Raw genomic sequence first — 25,347 nt, 5'->3', positions numbered from 1 at the left:
GCACTTATACTCGCATTGTTCCCTAATATATCGGTCATGTTGGAGCAAAACAGACTCTATAGCAGAACTGACTCTACGATCTTTTTGTTTTTCAGAAAAAAATCCTTGCAATTCTTTCGGTTATGTTTCTTATGATGAGAAACAGTTGTGTGTGTGTGTTTTTTTTTTTTTTTTTTTTTTTTTTTTTCCCCTGTATCAAGCTCGTGAGTGATGAGGTCTTCTGCCACTCACTGCTCCATGTAACTTAGCTTTAGCCAGTGGCGGAACACAGACACAGGAAATTTAAACAAATTTGGTGATGTGTTCTATAATCAAGGTCAACGCCTGATTGTTTTTCTCAGGAATAACCAAGTACAAAAATGTATTTCAACGTACATTTTTGCTGTTTGCATGTGAATTAATAGATTTTTTTTCTTAATTTTGCAGTTGGGACATAAAAAAAAAAAAAAAAAAAAACACTTCTGTTTATGTATATTGAGAGTTTTGATTTTGTATATAGAATAGAAATAATTAGTTAATTTCACTATGGTAATTTTTGCCCAAATGGTCTAACAATGCTTGAAAACTGGATGGGATTGAAGTGTTCTATTTACAAGCTACAGTGTTTAGACTAGGCCATGAAGGCTGAAATAATATATTTACAAAATTATACATAAGGGTCCTGTTGATGTTTGCAGTTTTTGTTACCATTCTTTTGCTGTTTTATTATGTATTACATTACTTAAGTATTTTTTGATAAATCTGTCCGGAATTTTCTTAGTGAGCTTGTCTTTCAATGTCTCCAGTGCTTCAGATATGTTTTTACTATCGTTGCATATTCTTATTATTCTTATTGCTTGTGAAGTAATTATATTTCTCTGTATTTTGATTAGTATATTGGAACTTTGTTGGAAATAATATTCCTGTAAAATTGCTAGCCGAGATAATCCCTACAGAGGCTGGCATGTAGGGAAGGGAAGCACAAAGGGTGCGGAAATAAATGCACCCTGGCCGGATTTTCTGTGTCACCCTATACAAGCTTATCGCCCAAATGCTGTTGTTAGCCATTTCGGTTTAATAACTGCTTACAAAATTCTTGAAAATTTAACAACCAACTCGCGTGAGCCAGCTCCAGCACACCACTGTCTACATCCTTCCTAAAATGAGTCCTCCAGACCTGCTGCCTTAACAATGGGATAATCACTTCCTTATCACTGCTGGCAAAATTTCTTTATATCATTGACAAAACTCCAAGCTTGCTGAGCTTGTGTGTACTGATCAGAGAACTTCATACATGACTGCACAATTACCTTATATGTTTTTCATTCTCCACTACCCTGAGTGCAGTACTACACATTTGGTATGTTATTCTGAGATTACTGCAACTCATATACAATGCCATCCATTTGTCAATGTGAAACTTTGATTGCCACTTCTCAGCCCATCTGCCTTAATCATTCTAGATCTTGTTACAATAGCTACCCTGATTACTATTATTAACCATCCTGTTAACATTCCCCATTCCTAAAAAAATTCCTCTTGTGTGAATCTATGTGTAAAACACATATTGAATTTGCCATCATCCTGAGCAGGATCATCAATAGTTAGACCATTCATATCTAGTTGACCAATGTGATTCATTCCCTTCCTTGTTTTACATAAGTAGTCTTTCCAGATTTACTTAGCAGGTCTTTGCCAGAGATGTCTTGTAATCTGCCTTAGCTTGACTAACTTTTTTTTGCCTTTATTAAAGACTAATTTTATCTACTGTAGAGACTTCTATATCATCTGATAATTTTTCTGCAAACTATGCATTTTTTTTTTCTCTACTTTGAGTCTCATCAGTTCTTTTGACACCACTTAGGTCTAAGCCTTGAACAGTATCTTTTGGTACAAAATGCCAAATTCCCATTTAGAATTTGTTGTTAGTAACACCATAATTGGTCGCACTGCATAGAATTTAACAAGATATTAGGCCTCCATAGCCGAGTGGTCAGGACCGGGAGTGGCACATGATCTTTGAGTAGACCAGGGTTCAAGCCTCTGACTGCTGAATACGGTCGATCTGCCAACCTGCACTGGACCAGTGTGGCAGATTATGGTCCATTTCTCTCAGCATGAATTGTTGAGGAGGCTTTCATCCTGCAGTGGGTTGATAATGGCTGCACTTTACCTTTTTTTTTTTTTTTTTCTTTAGGCATCAAAAAACACACACAAAAAAAATAAATAAATAAAAAAACTATTTATTCTTCTACACACAAAAAAAAGATTATTTATTTATTTATTATGTTAATATAATAGAATGAACACAACATTGCATAAAAACATTGTTTGCATACATAGTTGGTAGGTATAAAAATAAGATCCTAAAGTGACAGAAGGAAAGCTAAGCTTTTTATTAATTTAAAAAAAAAAAAAAAAAAAAACCTTATATGAGGCAGCATTTGTTGAAAAGTGTTAAAATTAAACAAGATAATAAGCATCAAGACACAAGTTTCTGTGCCTGAAAATACTTTTGTAATATTTTTAAGCCCAAAAAACAAACAAAAAAAAAAAACCATTTTCAAGTTTTTAAGCACAAAAACTCATTTTTGAGTTTTTGTGCCTAAAAAGTATTACTTTTATTTGCCATACAATAGGCACCTCTGTATCCAGGTGGGCAGGAGCAGCAATACGTAGCACACGCTTCTTGATTAGACCGAGGTTCGAGCTCGTGACCACCAAATATGGAAGATGCGGAAAGGTCAGGGAATGACCACCGCATATCCCTGGATATGCGGTGGTCATTGGCCTTAGTTGCTAATGCTCCTAAAAACCAAATAATAACATAACAGCCATACAAAAATTGCACCCAGAATTAATAAAACTTATTAATTTTTTAATTAATAAAACTTATTATTATATTTTTTAATAAAATAACATTTTGTTATTAAATTTTTCTTTAGAAAAATTAATTTTTTAATATTTTAGCAATTTTTACTCTGTCTTTTAGCTATTTTTTGTATATTATACTTTACTTTTTATATTCCATCATTCTACACAAAAAAAAACAAATAATATATTTATTACATTAATAATAATAGAACAAACACAGCATTCATAAAATGTTGCAAAGAATGCATAAAATGTATAAAAACCTTGCATACATACATAATCAAGTAGATATAAAAGTGCTATAAAAATTGTCTCAGACCACTCTAGTCACCTTTATGAAAACAAAAGCCTTTCCATTTGCCCTTGACAATAGTTTTAACCATTAAGTTAAACCCACATCAGTATGCTATGATCACTGCCACTTGGTGGTTCTTTTATCTGCAGATTCCTAATATGTGAAGAGTCTCTGCTGATAATCCAATCAAGTGCACTGCTTTCTCTTGTTGCCTCTCTAACATAACATGCTAGAGAGGTTGTAAGAAACAGTCATCTTAATAAATCTAGAAAAAGTCTTCGTCAAAGATTCGTCAAAATGCTTCTGACATCTTTTTGACGGAAGACCACAGGAGGCATTGATTGGAGCGTGTTGGGAATGGTGGGAGGTGTTTTACCAAGATCATTAATACATGAATTGGAAGAAAAATGGTGTGCTAGCAGATCGGCTTTATCCTTGGCTGAAGTGACAACAGAACCATCTGGTTTTGACAGAGGTGGGAGCAGAGATGGGCAAAAGTTGCGGCCAATAGATTTGGCAATAGACCAGAATGCTCGGCTACCATTAGGACAAGAAGAAAGTTTTTTCTATTCTTAGCCTGTTCAAAATCTAGTTTGAACTGCTTTACAATTGCTGCGAGCTTTAGTGTAGGCAGAAAATAAAACCTAAGAATTGGAAACAAGCCTATTACAATATTCAACATTCTTTTCTTGAACAGCCTTAGCACATTTATTGGAAAACAAAAGTTTAGATAAAGGACGAGATTTTAAAGTGGAGTGTGGAATAAAAGATTCCATTCCTACAAGAATAATTTCACTGACACCATATGGTCTTGGCGCATTATAGCCTTAGTTGCTAATGCACCAATAAAATCCAAACCAAACCAAACTGACACTATCCAAGCAAACGTTGACATGAGATGTTTTGAAACAGTAATCCGACCAAGGAAAAGAAGAAAAGAAATCTTGAAGGTCATCCCATTTTGCATTCTTGTAATGCCAAACAACACAAGAATGGCAATAGCCATGAGATAAAGGCTCCATTGGAAAAGAGACCATCACCAAGTTGTGATCTGAGGTGCCTAAAGTACCACTCACATCGACCGTGTAGTTAGAAGGGTTGTTTGTGAGAAAACGATCAAGTGTGTTGGCTGTATGATTAGGATTGTCCGGTATTCTGGTAGGTAAACGAACAATCTGTGTAAGGTCATTAGTAATTGAAAAAGCCTCAGCATCTCGACCAGCTGGGTCTGTGTGACTAGAAAATTGAGGCCAGCTGGAGTTGTGAACATTAAAATCATCAAGGAAAATTATTTCACTGTTACAAAGTTGGACTGGAGAAAGTCAAGTTGCAAAGAGTGGAAGTCAAGAGTTCCAAGTGATTAGTGTAGTTGTTATTAGAATGATAGAGGCAACATGAATTTGATAGAATATGGTAGAGATTTTAAGCCAGAGAAGATTTAAAAGAGGACAATTCAAGTTACTAGGTCTCTAATAGGGAATATCAGAGTGGACATATACACAAGTACCACCTTTGAAGTGAAAGAAATCATACAGTGAATAATTTGGAAAACTGAGATGGGCAGTGGTGGAATCTGTTGTTGTTGTTGTTATTTGATTTTTAGGAGCATTAGCAACTAAGGCCATATTGCTCCGGGAATATGCGGTGGTCATTCTCTGACCTTTCCGCATCCTCCATATTTGGTGGTGATGGGCTTGAACCCAGGTCTAATCAAGAAACATGTGTTACTCACTGCTACTCCTTCCCACCTGGCTATGGAGGCGCCCTGGTGGAATCTACCGATAACTGAAATTCTGTCAGAAAAAGTACATGGGGTTTGGCAGATTGTAAGTGGAAATGGACATCGCTGAGATTAGAAATGAGAGCATGTATATTTGTGAAATGAATGAGGAGATGGGCAGGTTTGCTCTCTTAGTGGGAGTCATGCTGTATGACGTAATTAAATTTTTAGATATGGCGTACATATGGTAATATACCCAGATCCTTGACATATGTGGCCTTGACAATGCTCCCCCCTATACACACTACTCTGACTTCCTCCAGTCACTATCTGGCAGAGTAGAGGTAGCAAGATTATACACTAGCTGATCTGGAAGCCTCCTAGAGAGTTACCGATAGGTTCAGTCTAGTGTACTAACTAGCGGCCAGCCTGCGAACACCGTTTTAGAGCTGTACCCTCAAAATGTAAGGAAGTTTGGATCTCGCCAAGGTGTTTATCATAACCTCAAAGACATCAATCATACTGCATGATGAAAGCGATGGGGAAGGGTTGACTGGAACATAGCTCTGGAGACTAAACATGGGTTCCTCCACTTCAAGCCTCCAATTAGCAAAGTGATGGAATTGCACCAGTTGATGAGAGTCATCTACCACCTAGTATTGCCTCCGTATGGTGGAATGCCACCCCTCTGTGGCACACGGAGGAATGCCACAGAGGGGTGGCATTCCTCCATGTGATGTGGGTGCCACACCTCAACCCCTGCTTATGTTGGTTCACACCTGAGAGGTCACCCGCAGTGTGCTTTTGCATGGGGGTTATACGCAGGATTAATAACAGTCCCACCATCATAATAGGTGCAAGCAGAGGATTTGGGCATCATGGACCATCTGGACTTAGCCAAAATTGGGTCCCCTTGATTTCTGTGTCATCTGAATATTAGTTCCATCAGTGTTTTAGACTCCCAGATAGCAAGCACAGCTTGTCTGTCATATCTGGGAGAATGTCTGCGATGACCTCAAGGACCGTGTGTGTGTGTGTGTGTGTGTGTGTGTGTGTGTGTGTGTGTGTGTGTGTGAGAGAGAGAGAGAGAGAGAGAGAGAGAGAGAGATGCTGGTAGTTGTGCTAGCTGAAAATAGTATATTTTGTTTTTGAGGTACAGTTGAAGTGAATTGAGACTTAAGTTATTCTGTTTTGTTATATTTAATTTTCTGTAGTTTTGTTTATATAACTCACTAATTTTATAACTAAAGATACTTGATCATTTGTTATTAGAACTACTATATAGCTGACTTTCAAATTTTTTATAACTTTTTCCTCTCACTTTCAAAGACATTAAAACAAGGTGTCATCAACGAAAGGAATAATGCCTCAGCTGATGAATGGGTTAGTCAGTTTACAGATGGCACATCTAATAAATCAAATCAAAAGCAAGAGGATGAGGAGGATGGTGATTTTTGGGACAAACTACAGAAAGAATGGGAGGATATGGCCAGGTGAAAATCTTAAATGTAAAATAAGTATAAAGTAGCTACTTTATTATCCTGATTTCATTTTATGAATTAGAAAAAAATTAATCTTTCATATGTACTTTTGCACATTTGCCAACATTTTTTTTGTATTGCTGGAAGATTTCTGGTATTCACATATCTTTAACAGATTTTCAGTAAGTCTTTTATGGATTTTTACAAAGTAAATTTCATACCTATTTGTAGGTGGGGGCTATATCTGGAAAAACAATGATATGCTTAGTTTTTTGCTTTCTGTTTCATTGTTTTGAACAAATTGAGGAATAATGGTTATGCAATACATGTGCATTAGCTAGCTAGTGGTTGATTGCTGGAACAAATTTCCATCTGTTGTTGTGGAAATTGATAGCTTAAATAAATTCAAGGAAGAACTAGACAAACTATTGGAGAGAATAAATAGGTGAAATGGGAGGTGTCTTTTTTTTTGGCATTGCTAGTGATAATAGCAGTGGCTGCAGGTTTCATGGATTTTCTCCCCTCACTTGAAATGGTTAATATTATTTTCATTGCTTTTAAAAATTGTAAATTATTTGTAAATGTGCTAATTGCTCTGATTCCTTTCTGTGAATATTGTTTTTTACAAATACATTGATGATAAAGTATTAATACAGGAAGGAGGAAAGCCCATATATTTTATAGGTGAAGAAAGTGTTATTTATTTTTCATTCAGAGCATTCTTTGTTACTTAATACCCTACACATATCATTTGAGTATATTAAATATATTTACATGTTACCTAAAACAGAAAGTACTGAATCTTATTTCAGTTAGTTGCGTGGTGAGGCAATCTTCTGCCTAGGAAGCGTCCTTGATAAATCCTGTGAGCCTCTCTTCCGTTTCCATGTCTGTACCCGTACTGAACATAAAATGACATTACGCTTTTATGTTATTAGTGGCAGATATGCACCACTCTGAGGACCTCTCAACACATGCATACATTAATGTTGATAGTAATCGTATGTTTGAGCACTGTGTTATGGATTGTTTTTTCTATTTTGTGTGAAACAGCAAATGATTTGTATTCATTAAACAATATTAAATTACTGAATGAGTTCGATTTTTACAACCCTTTAATAGCTTCTGCTGCTATAACAGTCCATTTACTTACAAAAAATGTTTCATTTGGTACCCTCTATCACCTGTTCAAGTTTGTCGGTAGAGTTTCTCTGCACCCTGTATAAACCATTTCAAATGGGAACTGTAGGATTTAATTACTACAGGGATTAAATTTTGTACTTCCAGGTACAGTCAATCAACGAGCCTTGTCTAAGCACAATAAACCCGGTGGGGGGGGCACTGGAAGAAAAATGTGTTCGTTGACCCTATTTGGATTAATGCCAAGGTGAAATTTATTGTAGCCCTCATAGCATCATCCATATGATACATCATGAATTTTATAGGTGTGCTATTTGACTAAATTTGCTTATAACTTTGTTAATGCATTGAGCACATTTTTCAGGGTGTTACAAATGCATATCATTCTTTTGGTCGGGGTTATAATTACATTACCATGTACCTGTTTAGCTCAATTGGTTTCCCAGTTAGTCGATTTTATGGCTTGAAAACTGAAATATCTCATTTATCATAGTGTAATGGAATCTAGAACCATGAGAGATGTTTTGGGGTCACCGCTCCAGATGTGGGAACAATATTCCATGGCAGGGCGGATTTGTGATTAGTACAGACTGAACAACTGTTTGGAAGAAAAGTTATGCTGAGAGTGAAAGAGAAAACCAAGTTTTCTAGATGCAGAGGAAGCAATATTTGTAATGTGCTTGTGCCAAGAGAGATTAGAAGTCAGGTTAATCCCCAAAAGAGATATATCATTTTGTCTAGAAATCAGAGTGTCACGAAAAAAAGGATAGGAGCAAAAGAATTCTTTTTGCGAGATATAAGACAAGACTGAGTTTTAGAAGGATTGAAATCAACTAAGTTGTCTTGCCCTACTGGAGAATTACATGGAGATCGGCATTTAAGGAATTGATAGTGGATATTCGAGAAGTTGAAGCTGATTGAGCAGGGCAAGGTTTCTCAAAATGGAAAGTGGAATGTGCTATCATTGGCAAAACTATGGATAGGATTTCCAGTCAATGGAAGAAGGTCATTAATATACAAGAGGAAAAGAGTGGGGGAAAGAACTGAACCTTGGGGGACACCAGCATTAGTGGAGAAATTAGAAGACAAAGAGCAATCTACCATCACCCTCAGTGAGTGATCAGAGAGAAAATTGGATAACCAATTACAAAAAACAGTTGGCAAACCATAAGATGGAAGCTTGTTTAGAAAAACTTTATACCAAACACGATCGAAAGCCTTTGAGATGTCAAGAGCAACTGCTTGTGTTTCACTGAACTTTCCATTGAATTTGTCCATAAAGGGTAACATAAGCCAGAATATCACTGGTGGATCAACACTGACGGAATCCATACTGGCGATCGTTGATTAGAAGGAAGGTTTTTAGGTAGTTTAAGATTTGGTGGTTAATTGATTTCTCCATTAATTTAGAAGGAGTAGAAGTAATTGCAATGGGACGATAATTAGATGGGAGGAATTTGTCACCCTTTTTTTAGGAACTGGTTGGATATGAGCAAATTTTCAGGCAGAAAGAAAACACCTTTGGAATAAGAAAGCAAAAAAAGGCAGCAAAGAACAGGAGTAAGTTCAGGAGCACAGGTTTTGAGAACAAGTGGAGAAATATCATCAGGACCTGGAGCTTTCTTAGCATCAACATTCGTCAATATCCTTTTGATGGAAGACCACAGGAGGCACAGAATGGAGCATGTTGGAAATGGTGGGAGGTTTACCAAGATCATTAATACACGAGTTTGAAGAAAAATGGGATGCTAGCAGGTCAGCTTTATCCTTGGCTGAAGTGACAACAGAACCATCTGGTTTTGACAGAGGTGGGAGCAGAGATGGGCAACAGTTGCAGCCAATAGTTTGGCAAGAGACCAGAATGCTCGGCTACCAGTAGGGCAAGAAGCAAGTTTTCTACTCTTAGCATGTACAAAATCTAGTTTGGACTGATTAATGACTGCTTTACAATTGTTGCGAGCTTTGGTGTAGGCAGAAAATGTAACTGAAGAATTGGAAACAAGCCAATTACAATATGCAACATTCTTCTCTTGAACAGCCTTAGCACATTTATTGGAAAACCAAAGGTTAAATAAAGGACAAGATTTTAAAGTGGAATGTGGAATAAAGGATTCCATTCCTACAAGAATAATTTCACTGACATGATCTGAGCAAACGTTGACATCAGAAGTTTTGAAACAGTAATCCGACCAAGGAAAAGAACAAAAGAAATCTTGCAAGTCATTCCATTTTGCATTCTTGTAATGATAAACAATACGAGGTTGGGAATAGCAATGAGATAAAGGCTCCATTGGAAAAGAGACAATCACCAAGTTGTGATCTGAGGTGCCTGAAGGACCACTCACTTCGACCATGTACTTAGAAGGATTGTTCATGAGAAAAAGATGAAGTGTGTTGGCTGTATGGTTAGGATTGTCCGGTATCCTTGTAGATAAATAAACAATCTGTGCAAAGTCATTAGTAATTGCAAAAGCCTCAGTATCTCTACTAGCTGGGTCGGTGTGACTAGAAAACGGAAGCCAACTGGAGTTGTGACCATTAAAATCACCAAGGAAAATTACCTCACTGTTAAGAAAGTTGGACTGGAGAAAGTCAAGTTGCAAAGAGAGGAAGTCAAAGCACTCCAAGTGATTAGTGGAGTTGGGAGAACTGTAGAGACGACAAATGAATTTGACACAATGAGATAGTGATTTTAAGCCAGAGAAGATTCTAAATTACCCAAGTCTCTGATGGACAGGAGCAGCAGTGCATAGTCACACGCTTCTTGATTAGACCACGGTTCGAGCCCATGACCACCAAATACGGAGGATGCGGAAAGGTCTGGGAATGACCACCGCATATCCCCGGAGCAATATGGCCTTAGTTGCTAATGCTGTTAAAAATCAAAACGCAACCCAAGTTTCTGACAATGAATATCGGAACAGTCATATGCACAAGTGCCACCTTTGAGGCGAAAGGGATCATACATCGAATAATTTGGGCATCTGAAATGAGCAGTAATTGAATAAACCGATAACCGAGATTCTGTCAGAAAAAGTACATGGGATTTGGCAGACTGCAAGCAGAAAGGACATTGTTGAGATTAGAAATGAGACCACGTATATTTGTGAAATGGACTAGGAAGTGTTTGGGAGGTTTAGATCTTTTCGCAGATAAGCTTACTCTTATTAGTTTGACAATTCATGGTGTATTCGATAGTATAAAAAAGTGGGGGAGTTGACATGCTGTATGAAGTAACGAAATTTTTGGATATGGCGTACATGTGGTAAGAATATACCCAGATCCTTGACATAATGTTGCCTCGACAATGCCCCCCCCCCACATATACACTACTCGGGCTCCCTCCAATCACTGTCTGGCAGAGTAGAGGTAGCAAGATTATACGGTAGCTGATCTGGAAGCCTCTTAAAGAGTTGCCAATAGGTTCAGTCTGGTGTACTAACTAGCGGCCGCTCTGCAAACTCCGTTTTAGAGCTGTACCCTCGAAATGTAAGGAAGATTGGATCTCGCCATGATATTCGTCATTACCTCAAAAGTCATCAGTCATACTGCATGATGGAAGAGTTGGCGAAGGATTGACTTTAACTTAGCTCTGGAGATTAAACATGGGTTCCACAACTTCAAGCCTCCAATAAGTAAAGTAGTGGTATTGCCCCGGTTGATGAGAGTCATCAACCACCTAGAATTGCCTGGTAACACAGAGGTCGGCATTCCTCCATGTGGTGTGAGCTCCACACCTCGACCCTTGCTTAAGTCGGTGGTTCACATCTTGGTGGTCATCCACAGTGTGCTTGTGCATGGAGGTTATACCCATGGTTATACCTTGTTGGTCATCCACAGTGTGCTTGTGCATGGAGTTTATACCCAGGATTACTAACAGTCCCACCATTGTGAAGGTGCAAAATGAGGATTTAGATGTCACAGACCATCTGGGCTTTGCCGAAATTGGGTCCACTTGACTTGAATATCACCCAAATATCAGTTCCATCAGCATGGTAATAATAAACAAGTAATAATACCAATTTATTACCACTTGTGGTAATAAATTGGTATTATTACTTGTTTCTTTTATATGTATCCCTTTCTTTGATGTGAGTAGGTGCATATCCTTGTAATAAGAGTTTCAACCCTGTTTACAGTTTTCAAGATTTCACTTAATTATATTAAATGTCATATTAAACCTGTCTCTATTACCATTTAACAGACAGTTTATTGTTTAATTTTTACATCCAGTTTTATACAGCAGTTGTAGGTAGACTAATGATATCCTCTTCCAAAAAAGACATTGGTTCTACATCACAATAGTACTCCATTACCTGATCCTGCCAGGTGAATGACCTACAACATAGTTCTCCTACAACATCTGTATTTTCTGTGCTTTAGCCATGCATTTTTTTCTTTTCAGTGCTAAAAGAAATCTTAATGTATTTCATTTTTAGATTTATAGATAGTTGCAAATCCCTAAATATCCTTGCAGTATATTTTTTAGGACTAATTATGAATTCATTGAAAGAAATCTATAGCATTTGAATGTTACCATGTCATTTGAACATTTTAAATACACATCCTGATCAAAATTCTTTTCCAGTTAAGTTTGGTAAAGCCTTGTGTAAGTGGCATTATGGAATTATGCCATTTTTGGGCAAAAATAAAACAGACAAATAATAATAATAATAATCGTGGTTCCATTATCTGAATTTAATGCTAATTGCCTGTTTACGTACTGTTGCAGAGAAGATCCTAGTGAGCATCCCTGGCTTGCTGATTTCCAAAATTTTGCAGATCCTTATAAAGTAATTATACTTCAAACTTTTTTAAAATATCCATTTTTTTTAATGCTGTTATACAATGTATAAACTTGAATACTTAATTTTTTAAATTGATATGTAATACAGTACATAACAAAAATTAATTTAAAATTTTAAAGCAGTTTGAAATTTCTTCCAGTTATTTATATATATTTTTATCTACTTTTTTTAATTAATTTATTTATTTTTATATGAAAACCCCAAACATGAGAGGTATTAGAAACTATAGTACTTAGTACTGTTTTTGGGTTGGAGATTGAGAAGACGAGAGAAGATATTCGTTGATATTAGACTTCAACTTTTGTAGACTAATTTTCAGGAAAGACATATGAAGGAAGGTTGTTCCAGAAAACGGCAGTTGAATGAATAAACAAGGAAGATGAAAAGTTGGTTCTGTGTGTTTGAAGTTGGACAGTAAATGGATGTTGACTGGTGGCAGCACAGGTTTGGACTGTTTTGAAAGAGAGAGTGGGAATTATAGAAGCCAATTCAGAAGAACAGTGCCCATAGAATTATCTGTAGAAAAGGCATGCAACAGAAACAGTACATCTATGAGACAACGAGTGGAGAGACTCTGTTAGAGATGAATCATTAATTAACCTAACTGCCCTCTTCTGAATGGAATCTAGAAGCCTGAGAGAGGTTTTGAGATCACTGCTCCACATGTGGGAACAATATTCATGGTAGGGCAGATTTGCAATTTGTACAGAGTGAACAGCCGAGAGCAAAAGAGAAAACCAAGTTTTTTAGATGCAGAGGAAGCAATATTTGTAATATGCTTGTGCCAAGAGAGATTAGAAGTCAAGGTAATCCGCAAAAAAGATATATCATTATGCCTAGAAATTTTCACCAAAGATAAGCATAGGAGCAAAAGAATCCTTTTTGCGAGATATAAGACAAGACTGAGCTTTAGAAGGGTTGAAATAAACTAAGTTGTCTTTGCCCCACGGGAGAATTACCTGGAGATCGGCATTGAAGGAATTGGTAGTGGATATTTGAGAAGTTGAAGGTGATTGAGCAAGGCACGGTTTCTCAAAATGGAAAGTGGAATGCAATGTGCTATCATCGGCAAAACTTTGGATAGGATTTTCAGTCAATGGAAGAAGGTCATTAATATACAAGAGGAAAAGAGTGGGGGAAAGAACTGAACCTTGGGGGACACCAGCATTAGTGGAGAAGTTAGAAGACAGGGAACCATCTACCATCATCCTCAGTGAGTGATCAGAGAAAAAACTGGATAATCAATTACAAAAAACAGTTGGCAAACCATAAGGTGGAAGCTTGTTTAGAAGACCTTTATGCGAAACACGATCGAAATCTTTTGAGATGTCAAGATCAACTGCTTGTGTTTCTCCGAACTTTTCCACTGAATTTGTCCATATGTTTAGATTTTGAATTTGAAATTTTCCACTGAATTTGTCCATATATTCTGGCTTATGTTACCAGTGGGTAACATAAGCCAGAATATTACCAGTTGATCGAATAAGTTTATACAGTCGATTCCGGTTATTTGGGACATATCGGGACTAGTGCATTTTGGCCTGATTAAGCGGCTGCCCGAATTATCCGAAGTTTCACATAAACAAAGTTAAAAATGCAATGAACCTTTGCTTTACGATTGGTTGATTGTACTATCAAATCACGTTATGATGGAGTTACAATAGTAAAGTACCGTTCACTATACGATGTGTAATAAGTGCCGGTCATTGTGATCACGTTTGTGAACTGAATTTTAATTCTAATTAGTGAAAATAGGAGGAATATTACCCTCAAGCTATAAAAGTAAAGATATATTAAGCACAAATTTACCCTTTATTACCTTACCAATTAAAAAATTAAATGATACCTGAAAATCGGAAGAATATATGTGATAATCGGAATAATTAATACGTACTGTCATATGTACATACTAGCTAGATGACATTTCTGTTCACTGACATTTGTGGGTGGGGCTTAAAATTTAAAACAGTAAAAAGATAAGCAATCAATAACAAAGAACACAGCACACACACAAATTGCAAGTACAGTAATACCCCGACTTACTCGAACTTGGAGTTACGCGGTTCTTGATTTTTTCGTTTGGTAACACTGCCGCCCACTATCTTCAAGGTCGTTTTTCATATGTTATCGATATACGGTGCAACGGCGGAGAGTGAGAGCGAAAGATGAACAAAATTCAACTTTGCTGCGCATGAGCTGCCCACATATACAAGAATTTGCATTCCAACTGTCATATTTATATGTGTGCGTTCAAATTCGTACTCAACTTTTGTCGGAAATTACATCGTTTTCACGAGAGAGATGGATTGCGTCGTTTGAGCCGTATACAGTCAGTCCTCGTATAACACGTGTTTACACTACACGAATTCGATCATACACTATTTATAAATACGGTAATGATATCTTATATATAACACGAACTGAATTGGCTTACTTACGATTCGCCTTTGTGTTTACGAGAAATGGCGGTCAAACGCAGAATCACCCCAACTGAACGCAACATGATAGGAATGAAGAGAAGATTCTGAAAATGTATTTGTTTTTTATATCAGTGAAGGGGAAACACATTTCACCATAATAACGTAAAAACCAACACAATTCCAGCTATCGGTATGCAATTAGATAGAGTTTACTACCAGTTTATAACAGATTCCACTTGCACAAACGCAACTGGATTTTTATTTTTTTATGGTAGTAACCCCTAGAAATGTGAGGTGTTAATAGTGTATCTGTGCCTTTATGGTGTTGTTTATTCAGTTGCTACATACCCACAGCTTTGTTTATGCGTATCAAGCGTGCCTCCTCGTTTTGTAATTGTGCTTTATTCTCTAAAAATGATAGTATGAATCAGAGCTGTAATACTCAATATGTTCTACGTTGATAATGATATTAGTAAATTAATAAGAGGAGTTTACCTCAATATAGTACGTGGAACACTTCCGTATGATACCCTCCAGAAATTAAAACGGAAAAAACGAAAAAATCGACAACTTACCGGTACATTAAAGTAAAATATAAATTATTAAAGTAAATTATAAATAATTAAATAATCAATTTAACACAATTCAAAATCAATTCAAAACAATTAAAATACAAATTAACGCAATTAAAAGAATCTAACGAAAATATTCAAAACGATTTTCCTTCCTGAAGCTGACAATGCTTTTCGACCGACTGTCGTGATCACAGGAATGAAAATTATCGAATCAGGCTAAACCTGCAACTTAAATAGTGATTATGTGTCTTCGCGCATGCGCGTAAAGGTCCACGCATCGGAGATCAAATATGGCCGCCGAACATTAACAGAATTCTCGTGTAATTTAATTTCAACGGTTTCTGCAATTAATAGTCGCGTATAATTACGTTGAACGTTAAGTATTTTGGCCTCGTTAAATAAAAAAGTATGTTTTTCGTTAATGGCATGAAAGGCTAATTCTGACGCTGCTGAACGAGAAGCACGAACAGAGGCTTCGTGTTGATTTACACGGATATTAAGAGAAAACCGCGTGGAACCCTGATAAGACGAGTCGCAATCACCGCAAGAAATGTTGTATACTAGATCATTAATTTGTGTTGCGAACGCCGAAAGAACCGAGCGATTGTTCAGTATAGTGTGTAACTTCCGTATAGGCCTAGCTATAATTTTAAATTCGGTATCTTTAAAGAATCTGTTTAGCTGTTTGTGCCACTGTTCAACATATGGGACAGAAATAAAGTATTTTTTGATATTACTATTGTTGATTGGTGCAGTATTTTGTATCCTATCCTTAGCTTGTACCCTAATTCGATTTATTGTGTTAATGGGATAACCCCTGTTCAAGAATCTGCTAGTTAATATTTGTATTTCTGAGTCTAAAGCAGAATCCGTCGTTGAATATTTATAGGCATTTAGAAATTGATTAAAGATAATCGATCTTTTGTAGGTGAACGGGTGGTAGCTATTATAATGTAGAAGCATACCGGTGTTTGTGGGTTTTCGATAGATGCTAAATTGTATTTTGTTCGAGTCCCGGGTAAGCGTGAAATTTAGAAAGTTTAATGACTTCCCGGGTAGTCATTAAAGTCATTAAATTTAGAAAGTCATTAAACTTTCTAAATTTCACGCTTACCCGGGACTCGAACAAAATACAATTTAGCATCTATCGAAAACCCACAAACACCGGTATGCTTCTACATTATAATAGCTACCACCCGTTCACCTACAAAAGATCGATTATCTTTAATCAATTTCTAAATGCCTATAAATATTCAACGACGGATTCTGCTTTAGACTCAGAAATACAAATATTAACTAGCAGATTCTTGAACAGGGGTTATCCCATTAACACAATAAATCGAATTAGGGTACAAGCTAAGGATAGGATACAAAATACTGCACCAATCAACAATAGTAATATCAAAAAATACTTTATTTCTGTCCCATATGTTGAACAGTGGCACAAACAGCTAAACAGATTCTTTAAAGATACCGAATTTAAAATTATAGCTAGGCCTATACGGAAGTTACACACTATACTGAACAATCGCTCGGTTCTTTCGGCGTTCGCAACACAAATTAATGATCTAGTATACAACATTTCTTGCGGTGATTGCGACTCGTCTTATCAGGGTTCCACGCGGTTTTCTCTTAATATCCGTGTAAATCAACACGAAGCCTCTGTTCGTGCTTCTCGTTCAGCAGCGTCAGAATTAGCCTTTCATGCCATTAACGAAAAACATACTTTTTTATTTAACGAGGCCAAAATACTTAACGTTCAACGTAATTATACGCGACTATTAATTGCAGAAACCGTTGAAATTAAATTACACGAGAATTCTGTTAATGTTCGGCGGCCATATTTGATCTCCGATGCGTGGACCTTTACGCGCATGCGCGAAGACACATAATCACTATTTAAGTTGCAGGTTTAGCCTGATTCGATAATTTTCATTCCTGTGATCACGACAGTCGGTCGAAAAGCATTGTCAGCTTCAGGAAGGAAAATCGTTTTGAATATTTTCGTTAGATTCTTTTAATTGCGTTAATTTGTATTTTAATTGTTTTGAATTGATTTTGAATTGTGTTAAATTGATTATTTAATTATTTATAATTTACTTTAATAATTTATATTTTACTTTAATGTACCGGTAAGTTGTCGATTTTTTCGTTTTTTCCGTTTTAATTTCTGGAGGGTATCATACGGAAGTGTTCCACGTACTATATTGAGGTAAACTCCTCTTATTAATTTACTAATCTCTAGAAATGAGTAAAATACTTAAAAGGTGTGAAAAGGAAGCGTACTGGTGAAGACATTGCAGATTCGGAGAGAAAAAGAAAAGCAATATCGATAAACAGAGGCGGACTGGGTCAAAAATTCTTACCCGGGAAAATTTATAGTGGCCTCATATATGGTTTATGGCCAAAATCACACCGGCTTCCGGCCCACAGGGGTTTCCCCAGTAAGGCTTATGGCCAGTCCGCCTCTGTCGATAGAGAAAAAATATGAAATTGTGAAACGCTTTGAGTGAAATGAAAGACTATGTGATATTGCACGTGCTACAGACCTAAATGAGGCAACGCCGAGAATTACAAAGAATGCAGAGAAAATAAAAACAACTTTTATAGCAGGAACAACTCAAAGTGTAATTAAAATTCATTAGATTAAGACACAAAGAACTGGAAGAGATGGAACGGCTGTCATCTGTTTGGATAGAAAATCAAACAAAAAACAAGTTTGCTTATGATAGAAGCAAAAGCATTAGCAATATTTTATTACGTAATAGTCGTAATAAAATACGTAAGTATTTTATTACGATTATTTATTGTGTTTGGTAATGTTTTGGTTATAAATGTGTGTTCAATCTTGGGTGGTCGGCACCTAACCCTATTTTTTCCCATAGGGCCTGTTGTTTATTGCACGAGGGTTTATAGGAACACAATTACACTATTGTTCTATACGAGGACTGACTGTATCGATGGCATATATGAAAAACGACCCTCAGTGTTTCTCTTGCTGTGATACGCATTGGACGTGTTTCGCTCGAACTCTACATGCACAATTACGATTCTACGATCGACGAAAGTTTTCTAAACCCTTAAAAAACTGGCACCTCCGTAGCCAGGTGGGAAGGAGCAGCAGTGGGTAGCACACGCTTCTTGATTAGACCGGGGTTCGAGCCCGTCACCACCAAATAGGAGGATGCGGAAAGGTCAGGGAATGACCACCGCATATCGCGGAGCAATATGGCCTTAGTTGCTAATGCTCCTAAAAACCAAATAACAACAACAACCTTAAAAAACTATGTCGTTCAAACGAAGTAAATCTGATTCTCCTGCACCTAGTAGGAAAAGGGAAACGATATCTTTGGAATGTAAACTTAACATTATCAAGGATTTTGATAGCAGAATGAAAATTTGTGAATTGGCAAAGAAGTTTGAGCTACCGGAATCCACAGTAAGAACAATCATAAAAGATAAAGAAAGAATTCTTGAAGAGGTGAAAAATGCTCAATCCTTGAACTCAAGCATAATTCGTAAACATCATGGTATTATTGCTGAGATGGAAACAATGCTGAAATTGTGGTGTGATAATCAAGTAAAATGAAGAATTGTCCAGTCGATCAGAACACTGTTCTATCAAGCTAAGCTGATTTTTGAGAGGTTGAAAGAAGAAGCTGGGGAGGCAGGCAAAGATGAAAACTTTGTAGCTAGTAACGGTTGGTTCAACCGATTTAAAACTCGCTGTAACTGGCACAGTATCGCGGAGAGTGGAGAGGCAGCAAATGCCGATAATGAAGCTGCGTCTTCTTTTCCCGAGACACTCACTATGATAGAAGAAGGTGGTTATAGTATAGCAGTGAAACCGTATTTAACGTGGATGTGACTGGCCTTTTCTGGAAGAAGATGCCTAAAAGAATTTTTATCGCGCGTGAAGAAAAAAACTTTACAAGCTTTAAGGTTTCCAAAGACCGATTGACAGTGATGGTTGGCGGGAATGCAACTGGTGACTGTAAGTTAAAACCTCTCTTAATTTATCGCTCCAAAAACCCAAGAGTTTTTTAAAAAATATATCTAAAATTAGCTTGCCAGTGATTTGGAAGTCAAATCATAAAGCTTGGGTGACAGCTTCCGTTTTTGAGGACTGGTTTGGTCACCACTTCATACCCGAAGTCGAACGTTATTGCAAGTCGAAACAGATTCCATTTAAAGTGATGCTTCTTATTGACAATGCACCCGGTCACCCTCCTGCCACCCTAATTAATTTCGACCCATATGTGAAAGTTGTGTTTTTGTCTCCAAACACAACCAGCTTGCTTCAACCGATGGACCAGGGAGTCATCAAAACATTCAAGGCTTACTACACGAGGCGTTCATTTGCACGTCTGAATGAAGCTATGAGACAAAATAGTGAGATGTCTGTTAAAGACTTTTGGAAACAATTCAATGTTTTAGATGCCGTAAGAATCATTGAAGAATCTTGGAATGAAATTCACAAAAAAACATTGAATGGTGTCTGGAAGAAACTTTGTCCATTTTTTTTCAAAAACGAGACGAAAACAATGCCAGAAACTGATCATGTCACTCATGTGATAGAAGTTGTTAATCTCGCCAGGCAATTAGATTTGGAAGTCGATTGTGATGATGTCAAAGAGCTGTTGGATTCACATAGCCAGGAGCTGACAATGAATGAGCTCATAGAGATGCCTGAGCAAAATGTCACTGAAGTATCCGACACTTCAGACCCAGTTCCACCAGAAAAGCACATGACAATTGCAAACTTGACAGAAGGTCTCAGCTCAATTGAAAAGGGCTTAAAAATTTTAGAAAACAGACTCCAACGAAGAACACGTTATAGCTACAAAGCAAGGAATAAAAAAATTAACTTGCTACAAAGAAATTCTGCGTGAAAAAAAGGTGCTGTGTCGTCAGACGAATTTGTTAGATTTTATGAAGCCATCGACATCGAAATAACTTTTTTACGTAAGTCATTTATTTTTTTTTAATACATATTTTGTATTAATATGTATAGAGAACTGCAATTTTATTAATATTTTTCTTCTAAACTAGTGTTTTTGTTAGTCCTTGGTCCCAGTTAAACAAAATTTATATGTATTTATATGCAAAGTTGTACCCCGACTTACGCGAATTCGACAAGCGATTTTCGTCGGACCCACCTATCGCATAACTTTGGGGTATTACTGTAACACGATACGTGTAGGTGAGAATGGTGTAACAAGTTAGGAAGCTTTAAAAATAGGAATGAAGAGAAGATTCTGAAAATTAATTTTTTTATATGATTGAAGATTCCATGGAAGTGTAAACACATTTCACCATAATAACCCACAGAATTCCAGCTGTCAGTATTATCGCAAATTCAATAAGATAAAGTTTACTATCTATCCATTTATGATAGATTGCACCAACAGAAAAACCCAATAAACAGGTGACTGCTAATTGTTTTTATTCTTTTATGGTTGTGACTTCCAGAAATCCGACCGTACCACGTGGTCGGAGACAATCATAGGGTAATCTCCAGTGCTGCGGTTTCCTGCCCCAATTTAAACGGCATGTTGTCCCAATTAAGCAAAGTAAACCCTGGCTATTTTCTCAATTGGTTTCTGTTTTTTTTTTTTAAGATTTGCCTCAGATAAATGGCTGCCCCGATTAACCGATGGCCCAAATAACCGGAATCCACTGTATTAATATATTGAATAAAGTATGCATAAATGGATGTGAAAATAACTTAACTTTTTCTTTGCTTTTTATCTTTCTGCTATCTATTTCTACTGTTCTTTCCATTCGTAAAACTATTAGTGTATATGAGGGTCATACGAACGTTCCTTCTATCCTACTTCTATTGCTATTTTTCGTCTTTATTTATTTAAATACTCCTTTTTCCCTCATATCTTCGATTTAATACCTCACCCTATATCTTTGCTTATTCCAAATTATTGAATTATCAAATTATTGAATTCCAATCTCCACAAAATTACAACTTTTAAACCTTACACAAAACTCTACATATTTATATTAACCATATTTTATTTTAATTTGATCCTTATTTTACTTTAATAAATGACACTGCATTGGGTTTACCTTGTCTATACAGTAATACCCCGACTTACGCTACCCCGACTTACGCGAACTCGGAGTTACGCGGTTCTTGATTTTTTCGTTTGGCAACGCTGCCGCCCACTATCTTCAAGGTCGTTTTTCATATGTTATCGATATACGGTGCGACGGCGGAGATTGAGAGCGAAAGATGAACAAAATTCAACTTTGCTGCTTTTATGTTTTTTTTTTTTCAGTGAAGGGGAAACACATTTCACCATAATAACGTAAAAACCAACACAATTCCAGCTATCGGTATAATCGCAAATGCAATTAGATGGAGTTTACTACCCGTTTATAACAGATTTCACTTGCAGAAACGCAACTGGATTTTTATTGTTTTATGGTAGTAACCCCTAGAAATGTGAGGTGTTAACAGTGTATCTCTCCCTTTATGGTGTTGTTTATTCAGTTGCTGCATGCGCGCAGCTTTGTTTATGCGTATCAAGCGTGCTCCTCGTTTTGTAATTGTGCTTTATTCCCTAAAAATTAGTAAAATTAAAAGGTGTGAAAAGGAAGCGTCCTGGTGAAGACACTGCAGATTCAGAGAGAAAAAGAAAAGCAATTATGGATAAACAGAGGGGGACTGGATCAAAAATTCTTACCCGGGAAAATTTGTAGTGGCCTCATACTATGGTTTATGGCCAAAATCACACTGGCCCACCGGGGTTTCCCCGGTAAGGCTTATGGCCAGTCCGCCTCTGTCGATAGAGAAAAAATATGAAATTGTGAAACGCTTTGAGCGAAATGAAAGACCATGTGATATTGCACGTGCTACAGGCCTAAATGAAGCAACGGCGAAAAGGACATGACAATTGCAAACTTGACAGGTTGAAAATTGAAAAGATCTCAATTGTTAAAGGGCTTAAAAATTTTAGAAAACATAGACTCCAACGAAGAACGCGTTATAGCTACAAAGCAAGGAATAAAAAAATTATTAGCTTGCTACGAAGAAATTCTGCGTGAAAAAAAGGAACGCGCTGTGTCGTCAGACGAATTTGTTAGATTTTATGAAGCCATCGACATCGAAATAACTTTTTAACGTAAGTCATTTGTTTTTTTAATACATATTTTATAAAGAACTGCAATTTTATTAATATTTTTCTTCTAAACTAGTGTTTTTGTTAGTCCTTGGTCCCAATTAAGCAAAATTTATATGTATTTATATGCAAAGTTGTACCCCGACTTACGCGATTTTCGTCGGACCCACCTATCGCGTAACTTCGGGGTATTACTGTACTGTATTAGAATGTGGTAATTATATTTTTGTTGCTTTTTGACCTTTCACCGTTCTCCCACTACTATGGACAAGTATAGAAACGCAGTACCTGATAAATGGTTAGGTGTAGTCCCCTGATGAAATACCAGTTCATGTATCAATATTTGCTTTATCAGATTCTGCACATTTGCCTAACCTACATTCAACCTTTATCTGAATATATTTCCCTCCCATATCTGATGACAACTGTACCACTTTTGATTTTTTTTATTATATTATTTTTATTTTATTTTATTTTATTTTATTTGTATTTTACTGTACTAATTTTACTTTACAGTTCACCCACCTTCTATTGGCCCGTAATTTTCTTAATTCATCATAACTTTTAGGATATTAATATTCTTTCACCTTTCACATATCTACTACACTTCCTTTTCTACTATCCTCGCCCTTCTAGTTAATGGTACTTTGTGTAATTTTCACATTCATTTATGCTTACTTTATACAATATATTAATATAAACTTATATATACTCTTGTATCCTTTAATGCTGCTTTGCGCTTTTAGGTGCTTCTGTCATACCTGACTTGTTAACCTTCCATTAACCGAAACTATTTCATCAACTGAAAACCTTTTTCATCCACTGTAACTTTTTAAAAAATTACATTTATATATGTGTGCGTTGCGTGCATGTGTGTGTGTGTGATATGCACATACACACTTCTCTTTAACGCATGTTGGGACATCTCACCACTGGAAAATGAGATTTAAATATCAGCTAACAGTATTGTATAAAAATCATGTACACTAACTGGCTCGTAGATGGAACAGAATGGATGAAAAAAGGATCTAGCTGCCTTCACAAAAGGTGTAGTAGGTTGCCATCTAATGAACACGTTCAAGAATCAGATAACAGAGAGATTGGGATACTCAAAACCAGCAAGGATGCCATGGCCAAGTGGTCAAATGAGGGTTGTTATGTTATTGTTGTTATTTTGGTTTTTAGGAGCATTAGCAACTAAGGCCATATTGCTCCGGGAATATGCGGTGGTCATTCCCTGACCTTTCCGCATCCTCCGTATTTGGTGGTGACAGGCTCAAACCCTGGTCTAATCAAGAAGTGTGTGCTACGCACTGCTGCTCCTTCCCACCTGGCTACAGAGGCGCCTTCAAATGAGGGTGCAGTAGTACATTTGAGTTTCTGTGGGCCAAGTGATTTATTACAGTTATTTTTTTGTGATTCAGCTGAAATTTATGACTTGTTTTCTAGAGATTTCTTTTACATTTCTACTTTTATTAAATCTCATTTGATAACAGTTGTAGTTTTAGGAAGTGTTTGAAGAGAGCAAGAGAGGAAAGTTGGCTCCCCCTTTTTTTTTTGTTTTGTGGATTGATTACCACCTCATACGAATCTTTCGCATAATCACATGGGGGTTTCAGGGACTGATGACAGTCATTGTGAAACATGAGTATATGGGATGTGTTAGGGTAACTAAGAATATGAATAGGTGCATGTATACTTGCATGTATACCAATCCTAGAAGTATTGTAAATAATTTAGATGAATTTGAAGTGTTGGTCAACATCAAATGTGGATATTGTTGGGATATCAGAAACGTAGTGTCACACAGATATTAGGAATGCAGAATTGGAATTTGGGGAGTACAATGTGCACTGAAAATATAGGAAGGGAGGAGGGGCTATGCTGTTAATTAAGAAAAACAAAATCAAAAGAAGCACATCCAGTTGATATAGATGGGCAGTGCACTGTTGGGTCAGTTTTATGTGACATAAGCACTGCAAAAGCAAAAATAAGAGGTAAGATAACAGGTTGATATTGAACCTGTTATCCTGATGTATCTTGACATATGAATTCAAACCATCTTGCTATAGTTCTACACAGTAAACAATCACAGTTAGAGGGAGGGAGATTTCCCTCCTTCCTGGTGAATTATTAGGTTTTGTAGACCACACAACATTTAAATTGACCCATGAACACATATTTGTATAAACCGTAATAATAAAAATCTGTGTAAGGTATGCTACTACAACAGGATCTAAGAAAAAAGTGGAGCAGATGAGCTGAGATGGCAACTGAATTTTAACATCGAGAAATGTAAAGTGCTGCATATGAGTAGCAGTAACCCCAGAGTAACATACCAACTGTGTGGTACTACACTTAGTAGTGTAGAATGAAAAAGACTGGAGGTGGGGGGGGGTGTAATTGTGCATTCAGATATGAAGTTTTCTGAGCAGTGAAGACAGATTGCCGTAATAGCTCATGGAGTCTTGTCAATGATATGTTGTTGTTATTTGGTTTTTAGAAGCATTAGCAACTAAGGCCATATTGCTCCAGGGACATGCAGTAGTAATTTCCTGACCTTTCCGCATCCTCCATATTTGGGGGTCACAGGCTCAAACCCCGGTCTAATCAAGAAGTTTGTGCTATGCACTGCTGCTTCTGCCCACCTGGCTATGGAGGCTCCTGTCAATGATATATAGGAATTTTGCTAGCAGGGATAAGGAGGTCATTGTCCCCTTGTATAAGGCAATGATCAGGCCAAACCTTGAGTACTACATACAAGTCTGGAGGCCTCATTTTATGAAAGATGTAGAGCTGCTAGAACGAGTACAGAGAAGGGCAATGAGATTAGTGAGTGGAACAAAGGGTTACTATTACCAAGAAAGGCTTAAGTTCTGCAAATTGCAGAATCTGTAGACTAGGCACCTGCGAGATGAT

At 36.8% G+C, this 25,347-nt stretch overlaps 1 protein-coding gene across 4 annotated transcripts in view; it reads left to right on the top strand.

The window, feature by feature from the left end:
• The window catches only part of Pex5 (peroxisomal biogenesis factor 5), a 321,598-nt gene that overhangs the window by 159,356 nt on the left and 136,895 nt on the right, over positions 1-25,347 (top strand). For all 4 annotated transcript variants that reach the window (XM_090383596.1, XM_090383595.1, XM_090383597.1 and 1 more), the window contains exons 9-10: positions 6,198-6,361; positions 12,222-12,282. In XM_090383596.1, the coding sequence (XP_090239722.1) occupies positions 6,198-6,361; positions 12,222-12,282 (225 nt within the window). The remainder of the gene's footprint in view (positions 1-6,197; positions 6,362-12,221; positions 12,283-25,347) is intronic.

This window comes from Mastigoproctus giganteus, chromosome 10 (genome assembly GCF_048544385.1).
Source record: "Mastigoproctus giganteus isolate SK-2022 chromosome 10, ASM4854438v1, whole genome shotgun sequence".
NCBI classification, from domain to species: Eukaryota; Metazoa; Arthropoda; class Arachnida; order Uropygi; family Thelyphonidae; genus Mastigoproctus; species Mastigoproctus giganteus.
This window is presented reverse-complemented; position numbering and strand designations above follow the sequence as displayed.